We start from the raw sequence: 26,651 nt of genomic DNA on the forward strand, positions 1-26,651 counted from the left end.
TGAAATATCTGTGTTAAAAACTCAGATAATTGCGTTGCAAAACGTTTAAGAAAAGCATTTGCAAGCTAATCAGGACCAGAACATTTCTTATCATCATGTTTACGCAGCATCGACAGAACACCATTCACAGAAATAGCCGGTACGTTACCAAGATCATCACCTCGAATTCTAGCCGTGGTTGCCCTCTCCGTCAGAAATACGCTTTGAAAGTAAGAGTTAAAACCTTCTGCAATCACTGTGCAGTCGGTCACAATGTCGTCATTAATTCTAACCTTACTCAACTGCTCATTCTTTCGACCTAAAAATTTCCAAAACTTTTGGGGATTGCTTCTGATGAATTCGGCGAGCGTCATTTCAAAATATTAAAACTTTGCTGATTTTAACTTTAAGGCAAGTTTCTGTTTGGGTAGGTGGAACTGTTGTAATGAAGATATCTTTTTCTTCCTAAATCGCTTCACTTTGGTTTCAGTTGAAGAAGTTCTCGACTTATTCAAGGATTGCGACGGTTGATATGAACTTTTCTAAGTGGAATAAAATGTTCGGTACAGTACTGCACTGCATTCTTAAAGTGATGCCACAAACTATGAACGTCTTTCCCGGAGGAGCTGCTCAACAGCGACTGTAAGCCGTCGATGATAGCATTATCATTAGCACGAATGAAGTCCTTTATCATTTTAGCCTGACGCACCCCCGAAGCACCGGGCGAAACACAACAAAAGTATAAAAGACAATGATCTGATATTCCCGGTTCAACGTCAAGCACTCCATCGAAAAAGGTTTGGCTAACAAAGAATAGGTCTAGTACAGATGACTGTCTGGTGTATTGATGATGATGATGATGTATTTTTATGGCGCAAGGGCATCTATGGCCAAAGAGGGCCATGGCACAAGGTATTTTTCAAATTCTCAAGGTGGGGTCGAAGACCCATTTCACCCTAAATAAGCCGAGCACCGGACCAGGGGAAAGCTTGTACCCATTGTATCACCGGTGGGTACCCGGCGGCACTGGGGATCGAACCCCGCACCTCCCGCATGCGAGGCGAATGCTCAACCACTTGGCCACCGCTGCGGTCTGTCTGGTGTATTCACGAACAGCTTGCTTAAGGTTTAAAGAAAACATCAGATCTAAAACAATATTACATGAGGCACATAGGCCATACGATGGTTTGTCCCAGGCGATGGCAGGAAGATTGAAGTCACCGGTAAGGATAAGATTCCGATTCTGGTAATGTATTAAATTATCGAAAAGACTAGACATAAAAGAATCCGTTGCATCAGGTGGACGATACACAGCGCAAAGGTAAAACGTGAAGCCATGAGTTACTAGGCGCAAAAACAAGCTTTCATGCTGATCAATTTGGTCAAGGAGCGTTACGTTCACTTCACACCTAGCAATCACAGCAATCACAGCAACCCCACCACCACGTGAACCGCGATCGCGTCTGTAAATTACGTAGCCCGGTGGCACAATTTCTTCATCAAAAATACCACTGTGTAACCATGTCTTGCTTATCACCAGTACATGGGGATCATAAGAGAAGAGCACTGCCTTAAGGCTGTCTGTTTTATTAACAATGCTTCTGGCATTCAAAGATATCACACGTAGTTGGCGAATCTCAGGTGGTGGTTTCGTCCGACTGCCAAAAGAATTGCTAACGATATTTTCTGCAGATGACGGTATCTGTTTAATTTGATGATCATTACTAAGGGCGTTGAAGGAAGACTGAATTGAACTTGTGGCCTGTCAAGTAGAAGAAGCGGGAGCACATTTCCTTCGCGGACGCCCGGCATTTTTCACTGATTCAGAGGAAGTTGCGTCATTACTCGGGGCGTTTTGACCGATACCACCTGAAACTGCACCACTTACTTTATACCTTTGGTCCTTTTCGTCCCACGCGTACACCTCTTTATTGACAACTAATTTGTCATATTTGAGGTACACTTTATCCTCGGGTTTCTTAACATCCTTAACAGTAGCCCAAAGTAGCTTTCTCGTTTTCTGTAGCCTAGGTGAAAAGTCCTCTGAGATGGATGTTTGGGAACCCTTCAATTTTGAAGCATTCCGGAGAACCTCTTCCTTTTCAGCGAAATCAAAAAAACCTCATAATCACGGGACGCTTTTTATCTTCAGCTTTTTTCCACAAGCGGTGCACCCTCTCCAAACTCCCTACTTTGACTTCAAGTTTGCTTTCAAATATTCCCGTCAGAACATGCTTCTTAAGGTCATCTACTGTTTCAGTTTTTGACTCTTCAATGCCATAAGTGAGCAGGTTGTTACGACGGGAGTAGTTTTAAAGGTAGTCCGCCTTTGTTCTTAGCGAAACTATTTCTCTGTTAAATCCTGCCAACGAGTGCTCGCATGCTTCCACCCTTTGGGCTGTTTGCGATAGTACTTCCAGTTTGCTTTCAATTGAAGCAAGTCTCTGATTTGTTTCTGATATATGTAAGTCAAGTTTTGCCCCTAGAGACTGAAGTTGGCATGAAGAGACCTTTTGATTCTCGATAATTTCATCGAGTTTCTTTGCGACCTCTGGGCCTGGATTAAGCTCAACGTCACCGCTAAGCAAAAGTGAAAGTAAACAAAATGAATCAAAACACTCTGCAAATGTTTCAAGCAAGACGCCTGGGCAAGGCAGCACGACCAAACAAAGAGAATCGCTTTTAAATTCCTAGGAGTAGCGATATCTACTAACCTGCATAAAAAAGACGAACGGGTTTAGCTGCGACTGCATCCCACGGGTGCTGCCTTGCCCACTGGTGAAGAAAACCTTAGGGGCGGTTCCCAAAAGATTCGATGATGCCGATGTTCCTTGGGATTGCCACTGCGGACGTCGAAAAAGTTCAGCACAGCGGCCGTCGGTGTCGTTGAAAATTCCGGTGTTGGCGGGGAAAAGCACTGTCACTGGCACATGCTGGTATCGTTCATTCCAAGAAGCAGCACATTCGCCGCCGCCGAGCTGAAAAGAGACAGGGTCGATGCACGAAGCAAGGACCTGCATAAAAAAGACGAACGGGTTTAGCTGCGACTGCATCCCACGGGTGCTGCCTCGCCCACTGGTGAAGAAAACCTTAGAGGCGGTTCCCGAAAGATTCGATGATGCCGATGTTCCTTGGGATAGCCACTGCGGACGTCGAAAAAATTCAGCACAGCGGCCGTCGGTGTCGTTGAAAATTCCGGTGTTGGCGGGGAAAAGCACTGTCACTGGCACATGCTGGTATCGTTCATTCCAAGAAGCAGCACATTCGCCGCCGCCGAGCTGAACAGAGACAGGGTCGATGCACGAAGCAAGGACCTGCATAAAAAAAGACGAACGGGTTTAGCTGCGACTGCATCCCACGGGTGCTGCCTTGCCCACTCCACGGACCCAAACAAATTTCCATCCTGCCTCACTTTTCTTAGTGATTGCCAGTGCTAGGAAACGCTTGCGACCAGGGCATAAATGCTCATTAATATATATCTCCGTCTTTTCCTTGAAACCAAGTTGTTTACAAGAAAAGTTTCTATTGCTTCTCGCTTTTACAAGGACCGCATCACGGTTTTTTGCGGAGACCGAACTGGGCAACAATGTTAAATGCAGAAGGGTTTCAACACACAGGAACGCGATGGCATGCATCAAGGTCAGAGGCCGAGATTTCTTCGCCAATAACGTTACCAATTTTTCCAATGATTTCAGCTAGGCCCTCGTCCAATTCAACGGGTATATCTTTAACTTCTAAACTAGCATTTCTTGAATATTTCCAACATTGTACCAAGCGTACCTCGAATATCTTAGTTTGATATGTTAGCCAGTCACATCGCTCTTGTAATGTTTCATTCGTCTTTCTGAGATGCTCATTTTCATCAAGGGATATTTTAAGGTCATCTTTCATTTCATCGCACTACTCGCTTATGAAGTTTAGGCTGCTTTTTATGTCTCCGAGTTTAGAGTGGATGTCCCGCTCAATTGAATCTTTGAAAGCTTCCAAGTCACCTTTAATTTCATTCTTCAGATCTTCAAACGGGCTTAGCAAATCCTTATTTGGCATGATTGCGCGAAGAACGCGGTTTCAATGACACAATTTCATGCAAAAATTACAGCAGTGGCGTTAGTGCGAGAACACGGGGTGGCAGCCGTGCGGGGTCCCTCATAACCCCGGATCCCCTGCTCCCTTCCTTTTATACACACCTCTCTCCCTAACGGCAGCTACAAAAAAAAAGCTCTGCCCGGAAACCTTTGCAATAAGAACTTGCGCCGTGAAAGCGGATATGCGCAGTTGGCCGCAGCGGTATACAGCGCAGAAACGCCAGTCAGCAGAACACGGTAAACAGACGACGCGTATTATCTACAAGAAGTGTCGTGGGAGGCCGATGACTGGTTAAAGTGTTTTTAAAAGACGGTAGAGCTCACGGAAGCAGCTCGAAAGCGCGTGGTTTGTTTCGCAGCGGTAGTGGGGTGCGACAGTGCAGCCGTACATGAGGTCAGTGACGGACAGAACTGTTAAGTCGTAGACCATTAGCACTCGCTGGTGTGAGAAAGCGGGCTCTGGTAGAGGTCATGGCGGAAAGGTGAAAGTTTCGCCAGGTATGGTTTTCATGCCGCTGTAGGGTTGGGAGCTTTTGTCCTGGCATTCTGATTTATGGCGCCTTCTGCTGACGTCAGAACTTGTAGTGTATCTGTCGGCGTGGATTGTTGGATTCATGAACTGTATAACACTTAGACACCGTTGTATATACTTCTTTAAATTGGGAACAGGGATTTTGATGACGACGGGCTTTGCGAAAAAGTAGGTTAATGAGCTACACGCTACGAATAAAGTACCCCAGACAAGCTCTGTTTCAAACGTGCGACGCAAAAGAAAGTTTAATATATTTAATTACTGCTTCATTCGTCAGTGAAACGGAATAGTTGTGAAGACGCGGCGGAACTTCCTAAGATCAATGACATTGCGACTCCATGTCAGATCTAAAGTGCGCCGCTGTCCATAGGTTGTACTAATATGGGGATGAACCTTTTATGTCCCTCCCTACCCTGACATCCACTAATAATTCAAATGTCGCAGGCAGTCACTATGCTCCACGCTCTACTCGGAACGTTGTTCATAACGGTTTTGGCGCTAGAGTATTTTATTGCAAACATGGTGCCCCTCAAGTTCGTGTAGGGTCCTAGAGCAGTATTTCTCGCCAAACTTCCCACGCTTGAACAATGAGAAGCTGTTCTCGCCAGCCCGGACCCGTACGTACAGTCCCGGGCCACGGCACGAGCTCAGTTCGCCGACAGACTTAAACTGCCGGTCACCTGAAGCGGCTGAAGTGAGTCAAGAAGATTACAATCTTCCTGACAACAAATTTCTCTCTCTCTTTATCTATGCAAGTAGACTTTCCGTACAGGAACAAAAGCGACCGCAGAACCAGTGTCTTCTACGCGCACACAAATGGTCTTAGGGAGCGCCTAAAGGAAGCAATCGCTGACAAGCTTGTCGCACAGATGACCTGCGACGCAATTTTGCCCTTCGTCGTGTACGCATTAAACGGCCAGGAGGAAGCAACCAACATGGTACCATTCAACTCATTACGGGAGGAGAGTTTTGACTACGTCACAATCCCTTCTTATATCATGGGCCTGATACCTGATACCTGATTTAATATCTGCAGCGGGTCCTTGGACCTAAGATATTAAACTTATTTTTGGAATATGGCGGAGTGCTTGGCTTGAAGCACTCTGGCATGGTATCGCACTGCCTCAGGGATCGTCCCGGGGTATATTAGCGCGGCAAGTTTTTTTCTTTCACACTTTGCTCTCCTATCCTTTACCCCTCCTACATTTAGCACGAGGCAGCGAGCGTGTCTCGGCTTGAGCCAGTAGGTACACCCGTGCACTTTCCTTTTCCTTCTTTCTCTCAGAAACGTCAGTCAGTCAGTCAGTCAGTCCTTTTGATACCGCAGCGGTGGCCTACTCGTTTAAGGATCCGCCTCGCGTGCGGGAGATCCGGAGTTTGATACAAAGTCCCTCCGGGTACCCACCGCTGACAGAGTCGTTACAAGTTTTCCCCTAGCGTGGTGCTAGGATTCTTTGGGGCGAGACGCTTGGCAAATGGATCTTTGATCCACCTACATGGACGGAAAAGAAATTGTGCGATGGCGCTCTTTGGCCACAGATAACCTTCAGCCATAAAAATTCATCGTAATCCTTACGAAATCCGCCTGCTCCACTCTAGAGAAGCTCTGGTGGCAGGGCCAAAGGTGCGCACCTGTTGACGGCCTCCAGGGGCTCCCCCGTCTCCTGCTACGCCGAGCTGTCGGCGCTCCAGGATCCTCGCCAGGTTGCGCACACGCTCCTGGAGCCTAACAACACGCTGGAAGAGCCGCAGCATGGGGACATTGCCTCCTTGCGCCTCGAGCAGCGACAGCAACAGGCGGGACATGGCGGGGCTAAGCAGCCGGACGCCGCCGGCCACTGGTTCAGAGTTGCGGCGGGCGGCCTCCGTGGTTTGGACGATGGGCAGGGTGATCTTGATCCAGCGCAAGAAAGTCCTGGGTGAGGCGGCACGGGGGTGCGTATGCTGCGCTTCGCTCGGTGTACAGCCATGCAAGGGACAGGCAAACCGTAATCCGTTTTTCTCTCTCGTGTTTTTGTGCACTCCCTGTCTGCTTTATTCACAGAAGCTCACTTACACATCGGGTTGCGCAGTCCTCGAGAGGCGGCAGATAGAATCTGGGACGTCGCATTCAGCGGCGCATCGGATTACGCTCGGTAATGCAAGTTGACCATACGACAGGCGCCTAGTTTGACAACCTTTAAATATCCCAGCACTCCATGCTCAGAAAGGCTCCCAGTGATCTGTTTCTAACTTGACTAACTGCACTCGCCTCTGCGCGGACAATCCAAGTTGCTTAGTTTCACATAAATACGAAATAAAAAATCACTACATCTTCCTTTGGAGCTTTTGCTGGTTAAAATTAAGCGCTAAAATAACAGGTAATAGACGCAAGCGCCATTTAATCTACTTCTTTGAAAAACCACTCTAGCTTGTATAAAGGCTTCGATCATTAAAGTAAATTCTGTGTACCGTGAGCATTTACAGTACAATCTGTATCATTCCATAATATACCCGCTTCTATCGTGTCGTCTGCCCTGAAACACATTTAAATCATGCTGCTCATTATGCTAGTTAAATAAACTGAAATAATTACCTTTTTATAACTAAAGATAGGTGCCTACTTGCGGTTAAAGAATTACCCGCAGAGGGTATCTGATAAACCAGATGTTTGTGTTACAATGCTACACCACGGACCCTAAGCACCCACGCTTAGCTTTGCGTGGCAGCGCCGTGTGCGGGGAAAAGGGAATTCTATGGTGGAGAAAATGCCGAGCGTTTGGACCTTAAGGGCGACTCGGCGGACGCAACACACCCCTTTGGCCTCCACTTCCTGCAGACGGCACCTCCGGGCTGACCCGACCGAAGGCAATAGGCAGTCGTCATTTCCTGTCCCCCCACCTCCATATTTCACTTTCCCATTGTAGCGATAGCTACATTACGGCAGCATTTTGAGCCATCAGCGTGGCGCCGTCGCCACCCTGTGGCTGCCCCGCTACCCTGTGGCTGCACCGTCACCCTGTGGATGCGCTGCCACCCCGTGGCTGCGCCGCCACGCTGTCACGTGATCAGCCACGTGGTGCGGAGCAGTTCCTGCTGCCGGCGGCGCGGCGCGACGCACCGGCGAAACCGAGCTCCTACAGCTCTGCGCATGCACCGCGTCAAGTGGGACGAAGATGAAGAAGGAACGCCCAGCGAGATGGAGTGGCGAAAGACTGGCTTTGCACTTAAACTGAGCAAGTTCCACTCTGCCTGATGTAGCTATTGCGTCACTCCAGGTTTAACCAGGCTGAACCACCGCCAATTTTTTCTTTCTCTAAACTCTCCTGTGTCTTCCATCCTTCTTGACGTTTCCTTTTTTCCTGGCTGCTAGAGAACCTTGTGTGGCTGACAAACCTGTGTTCTATCCTACTGGGGTTATAGTGGTGTTGTACAGCTGACGTGGGAATGGCTTGCTGACACGTTCCTCTCCCGTTCCATTGTTGGGTTCTATGTTGGGTGGCTGGCACCATTGCCGAAATTCAAACAGTTTTATAGCAGTTCATTTTCTCACTATAATCTTCCTCGGAAAGCCTGGGGGCGCATCGAAACATCTAAATTCTTCTCGAGGAGTGGAACCAATTTCCCACAATTCGACGTGGTTCAGTCTGATGACGCAGTAAAAACTGCACGGCTTATTTCACTTTACGTAGTCATTAGAACTCTTACAGATACCATAGGCCAGGGCTATAAGATGAAGTTAGCAAATATAGACCTCCAACTATAAGTTTTGTACACAATAGAACTGGCACTGTCTATGATAGAGCACACCGGCTACTGTACTGTCTATAGCAGCATTCCACTCCACCAGATTGCTTAAAGAGTGAAAAGCCTCTTTCGGCAAAGAATACCACTGCACTCTCTCTACGGCGAGATGTTGGGGGATGTGTATTTTTTGTTCGCTTTTGTAATGCTCTTATCGTTTTTTCCTGTTTTTGTGAAAATTGTAATTTGGCTGAGTGTTCGCTGTTTCGTTCCTTTTGTGTATGTATATATTTTCAACTGTGTCTCCTCCTTTTGCTTGTAATAGCTTCCTGGGCCTAGTCAAGCTGCACAACAACAGCTTTGAGTCCAGGCAGCCAGCGAGAAATTTCTGGCAAATAAACGGTATTTGGGAATGGCAAATAAACGAAATCAAATGAATTGAATATAATGAGCCTAAATGTACCACCTCGGATATAATAAACCTTCTTGTATTACTTCGGATATAACATATCTAACTTTGCCAACTAGGATATAAGAAACTTTAGTGTGTCAACCAAGTACACGCTAACTCATTTAAACGATCCAGCCAGGATTGCCTCAGAGTTTTAATTAGAGGGAATGCTAGCTATTAACAGATAACCGTTTCTTTTCATTAGCCCGGACCAAGAGCAATTGACTACAGCGCAAAGCTTGCAGCGTGCAGCAGGGTCATTATGCATTGCACAGTGCTAGCTTGATGCCTGAAGACTCCGCTCCTCTTTCGCTGACCAAAAAAAAAACTTTGATTCTGGCACAAAATGGGTGCCAGACGTCACATTATAGACGTGGGAAGTTTTTGCTGCAGACTATTACTCGGCAGGTTTTTTGGCGACGCCCTCTGGGTGGCTCAACCTCCATCCTTTGACTCGGACATCACACGAGTTGTATTACCGGTTTAAGAAGTGTGAGTGCTGAAAATTAATTTCCCCTTGACATGTGTAAGGCGGACATTTCAATTTGGATAGTTACATTAAAGACGTCTTATTTTATGCCCAACTCTTGACAGCTGTCCTCAAAATTCTGCTGTGCTGGTGCATGCTCACCAGAGCACGTAGGTGTGGTAGAAAAGCGCCAGCGCCTGACACGAGTGCGCCAGCAGCAGCGGCAACAGGTCCACCCTGAGCGGAGGCATGGCCGGTCCGGTGACACAGGAGAAGGCAAGGCTCCACTCCACGGCGTGGTAGGCCACGTCTAGGGCGAAAAGGTGCTTCCGCTCTGGCGCAGCTCCGTGGCGGTGCCTGTGAACCACAATGGGTTGGATGCGCTTGCGGTCTGATGCTCGGGACGGGCCAGCATCCCACTTCAGGGAAATTAGCGCGTTCTTTGCGGCGCACCGGCACTCCACCGAGGGTTAAGTTTGTGTACTTTCACTTAATGCAGCCTCAGAAGAGACTATCGCATGAGGAAGACAAATGGAATGCAAAGTACAAAGTAACATTCGTGCACGCCACCGCTACGCGCAAGGTCACAGAGATGCCTATTCTGCTGCAGGTTTTCCTGCTCGTGACGTTCCTCTGGGAATTCAGCAACGTCCTTTCAGCCGACTCTTCAGTGAGCCGGACTGCTGGTTTCCTGATCCCCACACGACGGACAGCCACCAAACCATCCACTCACCTGTTGCTGGCATCGACAGCTGCTTCGCCTGGCAACCGAGCGCTACTATCAGCGCGGGTGATCCGCCTAGCCTATATAATCAGCCGCCGCACAGAGGCCAGTTGGGGCACGCCACCGCTACGAGCAAAGTCACAGAGATGCCTATTCTGCTGCCGGTCAGCTATCTTCCGAACGCTAAATGCCTTCGGTGTAATGATCCTGTCTTACTTACGGTGTCGTGCCCCCTTGACACCCTTGACAGTTGGCGGAATCCGTTAGGCCCGATGCTTTGTTCTTTCTGTGTCAATGCACACCTGGTTTTGCTTTTACTTGCTTTGTCTGGTGACATCGAGTTGAACCCTGGACCACCAACGCTTGAATCCATATCAGAGGCCATTCCACGAAGGGAGCTCTCACAAAACGCCATGTTGTCCGAGCTTGTTTTGATATGTTCTGCCCAAACAAATATCGAATCCCTTGTAAGCCGTCTTTCCAGCCGTGTTGACATACTAGAAAAAAAGTGGAAGCTGGCCATTCTGACGACCAACATACTGCTAGCACAGTCATTGAAAAGCTGACCGCCGAAGTTAAGGTGCTCGCAGGGAAATGCGACGATTCCGAGAACCGGCTTCGCCGCAACAATCTGCTTTTTTCGGAATCTCTGACTCCAGTGACGAAACGTGGGCGCAGTCCGAATCGGAAGTCGTATCTTTCTGCGCTGAGCACTTTGTAGTACCTATCTAGAGCTCAGATATTGAGCGATCTCACCGATTTGGCCGCTTCCGCGAAGATATAAAACGTCCAATTATTGGTAAACTATCTAGCTTTAAAACCGAGTAAAACATTCTATCCGCCGGATCTAAGCTAAAGAAAACTACTTTTTTCAATTCGGGAAGATTATTCAGCGCGTGTACGTACAGCTCGAGAAAAACTATACTCGTATGGCCTTAATAGCAACTTACCTTTTAAGATACGCTTCGATAATTAGTCGTGGGAAAAAGCAGTACACCTACGATGCCGAGTCAGATTCTGTCCAGGAGTTGAAATCATAGCGTTCACTGAATAGTTCAAAGCCTCATCAATCTGCATCGTATCAACCAGTACAATCCCGCGTCCGCGCAGCGGCGCACCACGAAACATCAGCTGTTCTCACAAGTATCCGTAGCTACTTACCCAAAAAGGACTTCGTCGAAGCCATCCTCGACGATAACCTCACTGATACTGCTATTTTTACGGAAACTTGGCTAACCTCATAAATCTCATCCGAAGAGCTGCTGAATAATGTCTCATGCACTATACACTGGCGTGACAGGGTGGGACGGAAAGGCGGTGGCATCCTAGTTTTCGTTAATCGAGCCATTCCTTCATTTACTATTGATATTGAAAGTCATCATGAAATCCAGAGCGTAAACTTATCCCTACCTGGAAGCCCTATCATACTCATCGCGTGCTATCGAGCACCTGATTGTGATCTTTCCTTCGTCAATGAACTGCACTCGGTACTTCTCGACTTAAACAGCCGCTTTCCCAGAGCAAATTTTATACTTTGTGGCGATTTCAATTACCCAGACATTGTTTGGGATAATTTAACCACCACGTCTCGTCAATCCAATGAATTCATTGCTCTTGCACTTTTGTTTAACCTCACCCAGAGAGTTATCATGCCAACTAGGATCAGCAACACGCTTGACCTGGTTTTTGTCTCGAATCCAGAAATGATCCACTCAATGTCTTCTATAAACGGTCTCAGCGATCACAACCCAATGTTATTTAATGTAGCAGTGCTGAGGCCGCTTCGCTACCCTTCCACTAAAGTTAAAATTTCCCTCTTATAAACGCCGAACTGGATAACTTCTTCCATACTTTCCAACAGCTTGCTTCTTCAAGAACTGTCAACCAAAATTGGTTAGTATTCAAGCGGAAACTTTTGACATTAATTGAAACACATGTCCCAGTCATTTACATTCGTGGCGAAGCAGGTAAGCCATGGTTCAGTGTTACCCTAAAGAGGCTTTCACGTAAGAAAAAACGCCTTTTTCGCATTGATAAGCAATCCAACTCAACCGTCAGGAGGGAAAAATATTTCACGTGTCTCAAAGACTATGCACGCCTACTGAAGCAGTCCAAAAGGAAGTTCTTCCACGAGGATCTTCTGCACATGATGAACAAAATCTCCAAAAGTTTTGGAATCTTCTTTCCCCAATTAGTCACCATACACACAACATATCACTTTCTAACTCGGATGGTTCACATGTGCTGCCAGACGATCGATCCGATGTAATGAACTCCTACTTTTCTTCAGTTTTTACCCATGAGCCGAAAGATAATATTCCCAAATTTTCTGGTACCAGTTTTTCACGGATGCCACCCATTATAGTCACTGCGGAAGGTATAGAAAAGCTTATCGACAAGCTGAAATTATCAAGAAGCCCCGGTCTTATTAGCATTTCTGCCAAAATACTTAAAGTCACCAAAGTCCCAACGAGCCGTATATTGCAGATATTTGCCCAGTCCCTCGCTCAAAGCGCTCTTCCAACAGATTGAAAAATTAGCAAAGTAGTTCCTGTATTTAAAAGTGGCAACCGGTCTGAACCATCAAATTATCACCCAATGTCTTTAACATGCATCACCTGCAAACTAATGAAACATCATTTATTCTCAAGTTGCCGTACACCTTGGTAACAACGCATTCTTCTTCACTAATCAGCACGGTTTCCGCTCTGGTCTTTCTTGTGAGTCGCAGCTTTTTGAATTCGCGACTGATCTTCATTTAAACCTTGATTCATTTTTTTCAAACTGATGTTATATTCTTAGACTTTTCTAAGGCTTTTGATCGTGTTCCTCACTTGCGACTCATCTGTAAACTTTCTTCTCTCAGCCTAGACCGATTAATCTTATCATGGATCAATTGCTTCCTCACCGACCGCTTTCAGTTCACCGTCATAGGAGGACATCCTTCAGCCTCAACCAAGGTTCTTTCTGGCGTTCCACAGGGCTCAGGCCTTGGCCCACTTTTTTTTCTCATCTATATCAACGACCTTCCTTGTGTTCATCATCAATACGTCTCTTCGCAGATGACTGTGTCCTCTACCGCCGAATTTCATCTAAAACCGACCAGACCACGCTTCAGGATGACTTAATTTTAATAGATGACTGGTGCAATAAGTGGCTGATGCCGCTTAATATCTCAAAATGCAAGTTTATGCAAGTTTCGCGCCAACGCTCTACATCACCCACGTGTACTCTTTAATCTCAGTCAATATCTCACAAGTACTAACGTATCGTTACCTCGGTATCCTAATCTCAAGCAATCTAAATTGGTCCGAGGATATAATTAAACTGGACGCGGTGTGCTCCAAAACACTGGGCTTTATTTGAAGAACATTATCGTTGTCGCCTCCGGTCATCCGTAAACTGGCATATGAAACCTTCGTACGATCAAAACTCGAATACGCATGCGCAATCTGGTGTCTACATCAGACTTATCAACTCTTTAGAATCTGTGCAAAACCGCGCCGCTCGCTTTATATCTTCAAAATACGACTACAAAATCAGTATCAGCACTATAATATCATCACTGGATCTCCCCTAATTGGTCTGTCGCTGCAAGATATCATGACTATGCCTCTTTCACAAGATGTTCTATCATTTCACGCATCTGCGTCAATCTTTTCTTCATCCACCAGCACGCTCATCTCGACGCTTATTCAAAAGCTTAAGTATACAGCGCCTGCATCGATCAACATCTGCTTTTCATAAGTCATTTCTACAAATCGCAATACAGGAATGGGATGAATTGCCAGATTCTACTGTCATGAAAAGTGACCCTATCAAATTCAAAGACCGGCTACTCTCTTTCTTTGATCATTAAATTTGTCTATATTTCTTTTCTCGCCTATAGTTTGATGTGCTTGAGCCACTCGTTTGTAAATCCCCTTCTCTACTCGATCAATGTTTTTCAACTGTTTTAATTGTGTTCTCATTTGATGTTACTGATTGTATTCGTGGTCCTAATTGTGCTCATTGTATGTTTATATATGTTTTACTAGATTTTTCTTTTTTCAACGTCTTTGACTTTGTTCTTGTATTGTCCTACGTACGTCGCCCCCCCCCCCCCCGCCCCCTTATGTAATACCCTGTGAAGGGTCCTTAAGGGATCAATAAATGATGAAATGATAATGATACGAATCTCTTTAGCATGCTTACCATGAAAAACTACATTTAAACAGACATGTGACCTGCGCTAAATCAAAGCGATGCCGCGTTAGTGCCACGTGCACTCTAAAAAGGCTTAAGTAATCGTGAAATGCTCAAGCTTGATAAATTGCCGCTAAATTTATCACATACTTCAACAAAATCAGCGGAAACATTGCTGTGTTTGAAAAAAAATGAACTTAGACAGTACCATGTTTCTAGCCTTGATTTCTCAATGTAGTGAAAAAGATGGCGCACAGTACCCCCCGAATTTTCTTTGGGAGATTTAGACTGCGTTACTGTGACTGGTGGTCGCTTTCCATTGCCTTTCATTTCAGACCAACCGCGTCTTTCAGCGGTGAGGATGCAGTCCTCTGCCGCCACCTGCCGGAAAGAGATGGCACGAGCAGGCGACGCTGCAGCACTCACGTCATGATGCGAAAGTGGAACTGGAAGATGAAGAACTTCGCCAGCGGCGCCGAAGCAGAGTGCGGCTCCCTCACAGTGAATGTGAGGAACGTGAAGAGTGCCTGGCCAGCGTGAAACAACTCGTCCAGGTCCCGCATCAAGAATGTCATCATGAACACCAGGTCGAAGCCATCCCTGCGGAGGAAAAAGGGGCATGTGGAAGTGATCAATGGCATCCCGATCTCAAAGACTAAAGCAAAATTTTGGGGTTTACATCATCAGGCACACTAACAGCAGACTACAGTAAGCGGAAGCCGCCACGTAAGATGCCGACGCTGCCAGGTTTTTCTCGACTACACGGGCATGCTGAGTAAGGCTCATGTCCACCTGCGAGGCACTGCCACCAGACAGCAGGCTGGGGATCCAGCCTGCGGTTACTACGGACTGTGAAGTTCTTCCGAACGCCGCAGTTTTGCCAGGTGCGAGAGATGTTTTGTTCAACAGCCGTCATCGACGGCTGTACCAGGAGTTCGCCAGTGGATTTATGCTTTCCAGTGGCCTTGCGTTCGGCTACTCTCGGGGTAGGGTTCATGTAACCATGAGTTAGGCGCGGGCTTTCTTCCACGTTTATTTTGTCTTTACTTTTAAATATCGGAGTTTAACATATGGGGAGACGAGTCTTTCACTCCGCTTAAGGAAGAATAAACCCGCTAGACGTGGCGCTCATTGCCTAAGGAGGTTAATTATTTTACTGCGCATTTTCAAACAACAAAAACTCTAAACTCACGAAATACAAAAAGAGCTGGATGACGTCTCAAAATTTTTACTAAAAAACCTTGACATCTAACAAAAGTTTCTCGTAAGCAGTTTTTAGACTTAAGCGTTTAGAAGCCCTCCAGTAGGTGTGCTAACGCTAGGCTTGTATATGATAACTTCTAGGTAGATATTTCAAAAAAATGTTTAGAGGTGATTTATTCAGAAATGGTGCCTGGATTATATTGCGCATTTCAATACAGATCTTAATGATATCTATAAATCCTGTCAACATTTTTGTGTTTTTTTGAAGCGAAATCTCTTGCCCCAGGGCATCAATGATGGGTGAACGTGTGATGAATGATGTAGTAGAAATTAAGTGAATGGAAAAAGGTAAGCTGATTTGATGAAGTCCGGTAGAGAACGATGGTACGGTCCCTGCGTCCAGGCAATGTATGAAGCAGGGTTGCTTGGTGAAAGACCTGCTACCATCAGGTGCCGGATCCTTGTAGGCTTGAGAGCTGGGCAGTCCCACACTAAGTGATGTATGTCGGCTTCAATATCCTCGTCTTTACATATCGGACACCCTGGCCGAGGAAACAAATCTCGGTACTGAGGCCACTTCCCTTTTTGTTTAACCAGTTTGTGTGAGGCCACTTTTTTGTGTTAAATAGTACATTTTTCTGAACCAGGCTTAAATCAGAAGCCACAGCTGATATGCAATAACGAAAAAAAAGCCCATATTAAAAGCCCATATTACAAGACTACCCCAGTGCCGGAGCTCTCAATCATAACGAAACAAAACCTTCCCACGTCCATGTAGTAACGCTCCTGGATTGTTACGATTGTCTCTGCTCCTTTTTATCCTCTGCGTCAATAACCAACCTCAGAAGTAAGGGAAATCACAAAGCGTCCAAAATATTTAGCAACTACGCATGCCAAACGGCAAACCGCGAATAAAAATAACCTCATCAGCTCCGCACAAGTAAACTAAAATCACGGAATCACAGATAGTCTACAAACTATTCTTTTATATTTTCATTACCACCCGCCACAAAACAAGCCATCAACCATATATTGCTTGATCACTTGGTTTTGTTGGTTTACGCATGCAGTCACCGAACTGTACATAATCAGTACAAATTCGACTTCACGACCACTTGAAAACTGTGGGGATTAACGTCCCAAAGCTACACATGGACTTTGAGGGGCGACGTAATGGAGGGATCCGGGTTAATTCTGACTACCATTGGCTTAAGTCTTAAACCTACGCTGACTTCGCACATCACACGGGCGTTTTTGCATATCCACTCTACCAACATACGGCCACCGCGGCCGGCATCGAATAACCCGCGATTTTGGAATCACTCATCAACATCAACATCATAATCAGCCCGACTACGCCCACTGCAGGGCAAATACCTCTACTATGTCTCTCCAATAAACCCCCTCATTTGCCAGCTGCGCCCACCGTATGCCTGCAAGGTTCTAAATCTTATCCGCCCACCTAACTTTCTGCCGCCCCCTGTTACGCCTCCCCTCCCTTGGATTGCAATCTGTAATCCTTAGGGGCCATCGTTTATCATGCGTTCGCAACACATGCCCAACGCAAGCAAATTTCTTCCTCTTTATTTCGAGTAGGATGTCATAAACCCGTGTGTGATTGCTGACATACTCTGCCATTTCCTGCCTCTTAACGCAACACGTGTCATTTTTCTTTCCATAGCTCACTGCGTTGAGTTGAACAATTTTCGTTATCCTCCATATTTCTGTCCGATTGGCGAGTGCCCATAAGGTACTGCTTTTAAAAAGCAGCCTCTTGAGGGATATTGGTAAAATGCCATTTATGGTCTGAGAGAACCTGCGAAAAACGCTTAACCCCATTCTTATGCTTCTATTTATTTCACTCTCGTGATCCGGATATGCGGTCACTCCCAGTCCAAAGTAGACGTATGCCCTTGGCACTTTGAGCACTTTCCTACCATTTGTAATCTGCTGTTCCCTTCCGAGACTGTTCAACATTACTTTGGTTTTCTGCATGGTAATTTTTAGACACGCAGTACTGCTCTTCCTGTCTAACTCATTGACCATAATTGGGAGTTCATCTCCTGAGTGACTAAGGCAATCTAATCAGCGAATCGCAGGTTACTAAGGTGTCCTCTAGTAAACCTATATCCAACAGTTCTCAATTCAAGGCTATGAAACCAAGGCTCCTGTAAACAGGTGGTGGCAAGATCGTGCCTCTCTGCCTGACGTCCTTTCTTATTACAATTTTATTGCTGACTTTATGGAAGACGATGACAGCTGTGGAAGCGCTATAGATATATTCAAGTATTTTTACATAAGGCTCTTCTACACCCTGGATACGCAATGTCTGCATGAGTGGTGAAGTTTCGACTGAGTCAAATGCTTTCTCGTAATCCATAAAGGCTATACAAAGGGGTTGGTTACACTCTGCGCATTTCTCTACGACCTGATTGATAGTGCGCATATGATGTATTATCTAATACTCTTTACCAAAGCCTGCCTTAAGATTTGGTTCTTTGAAGTGTAAGATTGTCTTGACTCTATTAGGAATAACGTTAGTAAATACGTAACAGCGAACGGACAGTAAGCTTATCGGTTTTTTATTTTTTCAAGGACCTGACGTCTGCTTTCTAATGAATTAAGATTGATGTTAGCGTCCTTCTAAACTTCTAGTACACCCGAGGTCTTAAAGCAGTCAAAGTTCGGTGATTGTAACACTTCGGTGCACAGAAGAGAGTTCTTTGCTAGAATAAAATCCTGTCGGAATGCAATTGGGCACTGAATGCAATCAATGTGTAGAAATAAATCTCCGCCTTTCTTGCCTACATGTAAAGAAAACTTGTTCCTTTGAAGCTCATAGAGGAGGCTAAATATGCGACAGTAGCATATCTGAAGCCACTTAACGAAAGCTCGAACATATGCAGGCGCCCTGTTCTAATACATCTAACATTGCATTCTGCTATGTAAAACACAGGCTGATACTGCTTTGCGGTTCGCAACCCAAAGGAGCGATGCACCAGCCGACAGTCCAGTCGCATCCGCAGCAAGACTGATGCCTGAAAGGGACTCTGAGGACGATGCTATCAATTTTTTTGTTCGTAAAATCTGATAGTTCGCCATTTCGCGCCTTTGTTCCCGCTTTTGCGGCAGCAAAAGTGATTTACTCCTAAGAGATTTGGATTTGAATTTGAAAAACTTTTCTCGCTGCTCCAATTCAAACTGGAGACTCTCTGGTGAAGAAGTAGGAAAACAGTGGCGTAAAGTGGCGGAAACGGCGACTGGATGATTGCTGGTCCGAGCAGTGCGCTGCTGCCAAGCAGCAGCCGTAATGCATACTGCGGAGTGTCTACTGACGGCCTCTATGTACCGTTGTCGCTTCGTTTACACTTGCAGCAACGTTAGGATGGCTCCCGTTGTCGATTCTGGCAAAGAAGTTCTCGCAAAGAACTTCCGCCTCCCCATCAGCGACCTCAACCCCACACAGCGTGCGATGCTTTTGAGGGCTGAGGCTGCGGTTCTGGCGAGAAAGCCCGAGCGCTGAGGAGTTGGCAGAGTCGCTCTCACCGCAAAGCCGCCATCACGACTGAAGTTTAGAGACTGGTACATGAGGGTATATATATATATATATATATATATATATATATATATATATATATATATATATATAAGTATTAATAGTCATCGTAGGACTGGTTATGCTGTTCAGCGTCTTGGTATACTGACGAAGCTCACACGCCGAGCGTCACGTTTGCTAACGCGGAGGTGCGTGAAACGTACCTATCCACAACATTTTCCTTCGCGCAGTTGCGTGCCGTTGCACGAACTTTGCCCGAAGAGCACTTAGAGAGGTCTTCTGCTTCTCCGCGCTTGTAAATCGAGGCGCGTCAAAAGCGAAACCACGTGGGCGCCCGGCGCGCATAGCAGCTAAGCACCCAAAACATATCGAAACTCAGCTGACCGGCTGTCGCGCCGCAAATTAAAGGTCTACTTTGACTTCCAACATACAGGTTGCCTTTGTTCCGTCTTCATCATGTGGTTACAGTTCACTAGCGTTTTCAGAACTTATACACTTGAATATCGATCAATCGCTAATCATGCCCTTTTCTCAGCCTCAGAAATCCGCAGTGTTTTCTTATATTTCGTCATCATGTTTGCACTTTCGAGATTGGCCTGCGGTGGTGACACCTGAATAATAGTTCTTAGTCTTCTCTACCTTACAAGCACTTTTTTTCAGCACAAGTGTGTTTTTCTGGTTAGGAGCTCATATTCTATCGATACGAGCCAACTTCAATTTCTGGCATTCCCAAGGGGTGAGCCCAGCAAACAACGTACCTCCCTAGGTGCGGCCAGAAAGGATGGAATGTCCCAGTCCCAGTAAAACATTTATCGAACATTTCCAGCACGTAGAGGCAGGACACAAAAACACAAGCAAAAAGGAAGTGCCCCCACTAATGGCCTAGAAACGTTTTTTGCAGAAATAAAAACAAATCATAGCATTTTGGTCCCAGAAAGGTAACTGGGAGCACGTTTGGGGGACCAATGCTTTTCAACAAAAAATGCAAATTGACTGCTCGCTCCCTTTTCTCTCTCCGTCGCGCTAAAAGCTATGGGGAGAGAAGGTTTCGCTCTTGCACTCGCCGTTTTGAGAGCAAAACAGTTTTGTTCGAACAGCCGAAGGAAGCGCATTTCACCCCGCATCTCTCTCGTGAGCCGTCGGCTCCAGCTGCAGGGAGGCTGGCGACGGCGGTCTGCCTTTTCATCGCACCGCTGTGAGCGGCGGTCACCAACGTGCCAGTCGTCTATAGTGTTTCCAAATTCAGCACGGTGCGGCGATCCCTGCAGGCATCTCCAATTACCAGCAGTCCTCGCGCCGCTATCTAGCACAGGCGCAGTAATGGCCCCCCATCGCTCGTCCGGCTTCCTCGCTGCGCTCGCCCGGCTTCCTCGCTGGACGGAAGCCATCTTGCGCACATGTATTCGCGCAGCCCCTAGCCACTCGCGCGCAAGCCTCAGCGCGCGGCAGCTCTTGATCTCATTACTGGGCTGTCGTGAACTTCGTAGCTACGGATTCATGACAGCTTTCCCGCGCACCTCGGTGTGCCCACATAATTCCTTTTGGAACTGGTGCAGCGGCGCGAGGCGCTTCGCAAGTCTTTTGCACAGCTTCATGGCCCTGCACCATAATGGCGCTCTAACAGGCGTCGTTTGCGGCAGCGGATTTCAAGGCAACGGGCGACTCCTAGCGCACACTCTGCATCCCTCACCGCCTCCGACGACTGTGGCGTGTTGTTGGTGGCCGCGTGGCCGTCCACTGCGTTCTTAGGCGGGAGAGATCTTCGGAAGCCCACCAGACTCTTGCGGCGAGTGCCCATGAATTAACCTGCTGTACCTACATTGCCGGCCTGTCGCAGCGGTAGAGTTTGTGTTTGCGTCGCTAACTTTCAACCCACCCCCACCGGATTACTTGTGCCTTGATCACCTTGATCTCGCCTCCCACGCCGTATTGTGCCGCACGCCCGGTCTGCTATACCATAGGTGTGGCGCGCCAGGGCTCCTACCTCAAGACGTCCCCCCTTTCCATCCGGCTCCAAGCAGTCTTATCTCCGCACTTAGTCACAAGAAAATAAAACGGGGGTGTAAGGAGGATGTAATGCGTATGTTTGAGCGTTCGCTGTGCCGTGAGAAGTCGCAGGGCAGAAGGCTGCGTTGAGTTCATAGATATAGTTGCAGCATTTTATTTCATCCCCGGGTTTCCGTTGGCAACGTCGTCAAGGTATGTTGGTTTATGCTCGTTTTTTATTTTCGCCTCGTAGAATTTTTTTTCCTTTTTTGATAACACGCTCAAGCTTACTCCGAGGCTCGTGCGAGAGGCAAAGCCAGAGGGAGGTTTCACCCTGCAGAATATCCGTGACCTGAAACCGCGTATCTGTATCGTATGCCCATATAGTCTTTTCTTTTGACACCCAGGTTGGTCTTTACATGCGTTTGCTTTTGTGTGTGCATATATGCTTTTGTACGCTTTAGAATGTTTGCTTGAGGTGCATCAACTTTCATCCTGTATTATGTTTTTATTGCTTTATTTTTTCAGAGTTCTCAGAGCTAGAGAAAAATTTGGCCATTATTATATGCTGGTGCCGTAGTGCTCCGTACCTTGTGTGTTAAATGGTACAATGTGTGTTAAATGGTGCATACATATGCGTCTCCTGTTTCTATTTGAATGCAAAGAGCACATCTAATAAACTAAAATTACATCTGTATTACGCTGATATTTCCTGTTATATGGGCGGGATCGGGCGACTTTCTGAATTCATATTTCCTTTGTGTGTAAAATTTTGGCGCATTTCATGTTCTTGTGGCGGGAGCAGCGCAGCACGAAAGAAAGAATAGAGAGGCGGGAATCAACGCAGACTAAGAACCAGATTTTTAATCCACGTTCGATCGAATATATACATCTCGCTCGTGCAATAAGGAAAGGACAGAAGCATGACAAACGCATAAGATGTACACGTGGTAAAATATTAGGTCAACGCACGCAGATAATCAATTTCGCTGTCACGAAACGCTATCGAAATTATGCTGACGCATATACGTCGTTCTTTTGTCGATTGTTGAAGGCTTCTTCAATCTCCCTGGTCCGTTGATCAAAATACGACAGGATGGCCATTCTGTTGCTAAGCTGCAGGTCACATTCATGCTCTCTGCAATGTTTTGCTAATTCACTGCTGATGGCGCCTTTTAGGGATATTTATGCTTTCGAAGCCGTTCATTCAAACAGCACCCTGTTTGACTAATTTAGGTGCGTCCGCATGACCGCCTCTTTTCACACATTTCACATGTTTTTTTTTCGGTGCTTTTTCTTTCATGGATTTTTCTTTGCTCGCTGTTGAATTTGGCGCACATGTTTTCCTAATCGGTTAGGTGGTGACATGAGCACTTTAACACCAGCTCTTGCGCCTACCTTTTTGAGACTGAGGGAAATGTCATTAATGTAAGGAATGACCGCATACGGCTTCCTTTCTTCTGATGTGATTGTGGCATAGTTTCTGCCTCTAAGTGCTTGCAGAATCCCTTGTGCGACACTGGATAGCAGTCTCGTCGGGTAACCTGCTGCTTTCAGCCAACTGTTCTGGGCGTCAAAGCTGCCGTGAACTTCATGATGAGAGGATCTCGTAAATTCGGCTCTCATTGCTACTTTTGTTAAGGACTAGAGGAACTAGGACTAAAAATAACAAGTGCGCTCCCAGAAAACAACGTTATGTGATTTCTTGACTTGACGCTAGCCTTTCTAGGCGCTCACATATGCTGGCGGTACGGACGACGAAGCTAGAAGGGACTGCTCCCCTACACACCTGCGCACTCCAAGATCATCAAGCTGGGTGTTGCAAATGGGTTGCAAGCCCCAAGGGTAGCGTTGGCCTGGCGGCCTGGGGCAAAGCTGGAAACATCCGAAGGTCCCGGCAAAGGATGAGTCGACTGGCAACAGAACAACTTGTTTATTCTGGCATCTCAAAAGAGCAGCCGGTCAGGGCGACCACGTTACTCGAAGGCAGAAATCGAAGTCTCTTTGGCGTCCGGGGCAGCTCCCTTTATACCCACGGAGTCGAGGGCAAGAAGGAACGGCTTGGGAGGAGGCGCCCGATACGGCGACGCTCAGACATGTTCAGGCGTGACGTGCGCGTCCGCCGGGCCGGCGCCGGTCAGACCTCCTCGCCTCCCAGTTGGGGAGCTCCTCTCCCCGGCTGCCGCGCTTTGACAAGCGTGGGCACCAGCATGCACACACACACACACACGCACGCACGACGACACGTGGCACTGAAACCTGCCTGGACGCGCTTGGCGGGAGGCGTTGCGGCAGCGATGAACGAAGCCGCGGCATCCGTTGCATCCGCGCCGGCTATACCGCGCGTCGTAGGCGAGACGTAACAGACCGCCCCGCCGGGAGAAGGAGATCCCGATGGTCAGGGGACTGCATCCGCTGTCCAGAGGGATGTCGCTCGATGATGCTCATAATCGAAACCGGTCGTCCCTCGACGTTGCTTGAGCGCAGCGCACAGAGAAGGCCTCGTTCTCATGTTCAGGATCACACAGGACACTGCAAAGTCACTTCGGGAGAGTTGCCATTTTTGTGCTCGTTCCCAGCAAGCGTTAGAACTACGCCGAAACGCAACCGCTCAGTCAGCAAGCACGAGACAACCCTCACTAAGCTCTGCCAGGCTCTTTCCCCTTTTATACTACTGCCTAGTTTCTTACAGTAGTCAAGCAGCACTCAGAACGCGTCCACAAATTGGAAAATTGCACTAGAAAGCACATAATCACTTTGAAACACTAAACAAAAGCAATTTGTTAAAAATCCTGCCTCAGGAAGAAAACATCAGTAACAAACAACTTTGAGGCGGATTCCTACGTTAGGGGCTTCGACTTAAGCCATCGGCGTTACCGTTGAGACTCCCCTTTTTGTAACGCACCTCAAAGGAATATTGTTGCAAAGCGAGGCTCCAGCGCAGGAGGCGGCCATTTTTGGGAGAGATGGTCTGCAGCCATTGGAGAGGGCAGTGATCCGTCTCAATGATAAACCTCGAGCCGGCTAGGTAGCATGACAATTTCTGAACGGCCCACACGAGACACGCACACTCTTTCTCTGTGGCGCTGTACGCCTGCTCACGACAGGTCAGCTTACGACTAGCATACAGGACGGGGTGTTCCACTTCTCCATTGTCCCTTTGGCACAGTACAACGCCCATGCCTCGCTCACTAGCATCGCACTGAACAACGGACCCTTTTGTGTAGTCTGGCGATCGTAGCACAGGCTGGCTTGTTAGGGCGCTCTTTAAGGCGCTAAAAGCTCTTTCCTTTGTCTCGCTCCAGACGACTGTTTGGGGCTCTGTTTTTCTTAGAGCATCCGTCAGGGGAGCCGCGATATCGGAGTACCTGGGGATGTACCTCTGATAGTAGCTGGCGACACCTAAGAACGACCGAATATCGGTCTTCGTGCGCGGTTGCGGGAAGTCTCGCACAGCGGCCACCTTTATTTCAGAGGGGCGGCGACGACCCTGTCCAATCACGTGACCGAGGTAGACAACCTCGGCCTGTGCTAATTGGCACTTGGGAGCCTTGACTGTCAAGCCCGCTTCGCGCAGGCGGGTTAGCACTGCCCGCAAGTGTGCCATATGCTCAGACCAGGATGCGGAGAATATCGCTACGCCGTCTAAATACGGTAAAGCGAATTCTTCCTGTCCCCGCAACACTTTGTCCATGAGGCTTGAAAAGCAGTATGGCGCGTTCTTCAAACCAAAACTCAAAACTTTAGGACGGAATGTTCCCATTGGTGAAATGAACGCCGCATACCTACTAGCCTCTTCTGTAAGTGGAACTTGCCAATAACCCCTGACAAGATCTAGGGTGGAAATAAACTGAGCGCTACTAACTTTCTCAAGGCGCTCCTCGATGTTAGGGATCGGATAAATTTGATCCTTAGTGATGCAATTAAGCCTGCGGTAGTCGACGCAAGGACGAGGTTCCTTGCCCGGTACCTCAACTAAAATCAAAGGGGAGGTATAATCACTCTCACCCGCCTCAATAACTCCGAGCTGTAGCATTTTCTTTACCTCAGCCTCCATAATATCTCGCTGGCGGGGTGACACCCGGTACGCCTTGGATCGTACTGGCTCTGGCGAGGTAAGTTCTATATCATGAGTAAGGACAGAAGTCCTACCAGGCCTCTCAGAGAACTGACCTTGAAACTCTTGTAAGAGTTGGTGTAGTTCGGTTTTCTGCTCAGGCGACAGCGGTGCTTTAATGATTAAGTCACTAATGACCTGATCAGTGTCTTCCCTGTTCGTCACTGAGCTTAGTCCCGGAAGCTGGACCGGAAGCTCTTCTAACTTTCCCGTGTCGGGCATTTCCTCTCCAGTACCTGGTGCCTTCAACGCTACAGGCTCAATTTTATTCAGTTCGGACGTGCTCTGAATATCAGCTTGCTGCGCCTCCGACCCTCTCTCATTGTTCGACAACGTCGGCCCCGCAACTACCACCTTTGCAGCGAGCTCCCGAACTCTCGATCTGGTTAAGGCCTGAACGCTAGCCTCACCAAACAAAAGCCCCTTCTCGCGCAGGAGGTGATCGGACCTGTTCGAAAATAGGTACGGGTACTGGGGGGGCAGCATAGATGACACTACGGCCTCCGTCTCAAGTGCTCCGAAAGGTCCTTCAATAAGCACTTTTGCTACGGGCAGACACACGCTATGAGCTTCCAAGGCTTGCTTGATCCATGCGCACTCGCCCGTGAACATATCGGGTTCTACGTAAGAGGGGTGAACTACATCCATTGTAGCTGCGGAATCACGAAGCACTCGGCACTCTTTCCCGTTCACGAGGAAGTCTCGCATGTAAGGCTCGAGAAGCTTCATGTTCTCGTCAGTGCTACATAATGACAAACACACGACTTCTCTTTTTGTTTCTGGACACTGCGCCGAAAAGTGACCCGGCTTCTGGCACGTATAACACACGCGCGCTTGCCTCCTCTCGAACCGCTTTCTGCGTTCGGCTTCGGCTGCCGCCGTCTCCTTACGTTCGGTCGGACTGCTTTCACTCGCATCCGCACTACGTGTGTCCCCCCTTGCTCTCATGGGTGTGAACTTCGGCCTCTCAGACTTGGAGCCAAATTCACCCTTTTGACCGTCCTTAGCTCCGCGAGCCCGACGCGTCACAAACTCCTCGGCTAGCTCGGCGGCTTTAGCCACTGTACTAACGTCTGGCCTATCCAAGACCCAGTACCGCACGTTCTCAGGTAACCGACTATAAAACTGTTCCTGCCCGAAACACTGCAGAATTTTCTCGTGGTCACCAAACGCTTTCTCTTCTTTGAGCCACTCCTGCATGTTTGACATAAGCCTGTAGGCAAACTCTGTATATGACTCACTTCTGCCTTTTTCATTTTCCCGAAACTTCCGACGGAACGCCTCCGCTGACAGCCTGTACTTTTTTAGCAGACTCGATTTCACTTGGTCGAAATCCTCTGCCTCCTCTCTCTTCAAGCGAGCGACTACGTCGGCCGCCTCGCCGGGTAACAAAGTGAGCAAGCGCTGTGGCCACGTTTCCCGAGAGAACCCCTGCTTCTCGCACGTTCGCTCAAAGTTAACCAGAAACAAACCAATGTCCTCTCCAAGCTTAAACGGCCGCATCAGGTCAGTCATTTTGAACGATACCCGTTCTCCTGCACCGTGTGCCTGACTTCCATTACGAGCGCGTTCCATCTCTACCTCGAGACGCTTCATTTCCAAAGCGTGTTGACGGTCGCGCTCTTCTTTCTCTTTCTCTTT

The 26,651-nt window shown here is 47.6% G+C and overlaps 1 protein-coding gene across 1 annotated transcript in view; it reads right to left on the reverse strand.

The window, feature by feature from the left end:
* The window catches only part of LOC144122895 (uncharacterized), a 281,124-nt gene that overhangs the window by 137,945 nt on the left and 116,528 nt on the right, over positions 1-26,651 (reverse strand). Inside the window, exons 2-4 of the mRNA XM_077655868.1 lie at positions 14,575-14,748; positions 9,402-9,596; positions 6,229-6,511 (exon numbers count right to left, since the gene is read on the reverse strand). Coding sequence (XP_077511994.1) covers positions 6,229-6,511; positions 9,402-9,596; positions 14,575-14,748 — 652 coding nt within the window. The remainder of the gene's footprint in view (positions 1-6,228; positions 6,512-9,401; positions 9,597-14,574; positions 14,749-26,651) is intronic.

This window comes from Amblyomma americanum, chromosome 3 (genome assembly GCF_052857255.1).
Source record: "Amblyomma americanum isolate KBUSLIRL-KWMA chromosome 3, ASM5285725v1, whole genome shotgun sequence".
Taxonomy (NCBI): Eukaryota; Metazoa; Arthropoda; class Arachnida; order Ixodida; family Ixodidae; genus Amblyomma; species Amblyomma americanum.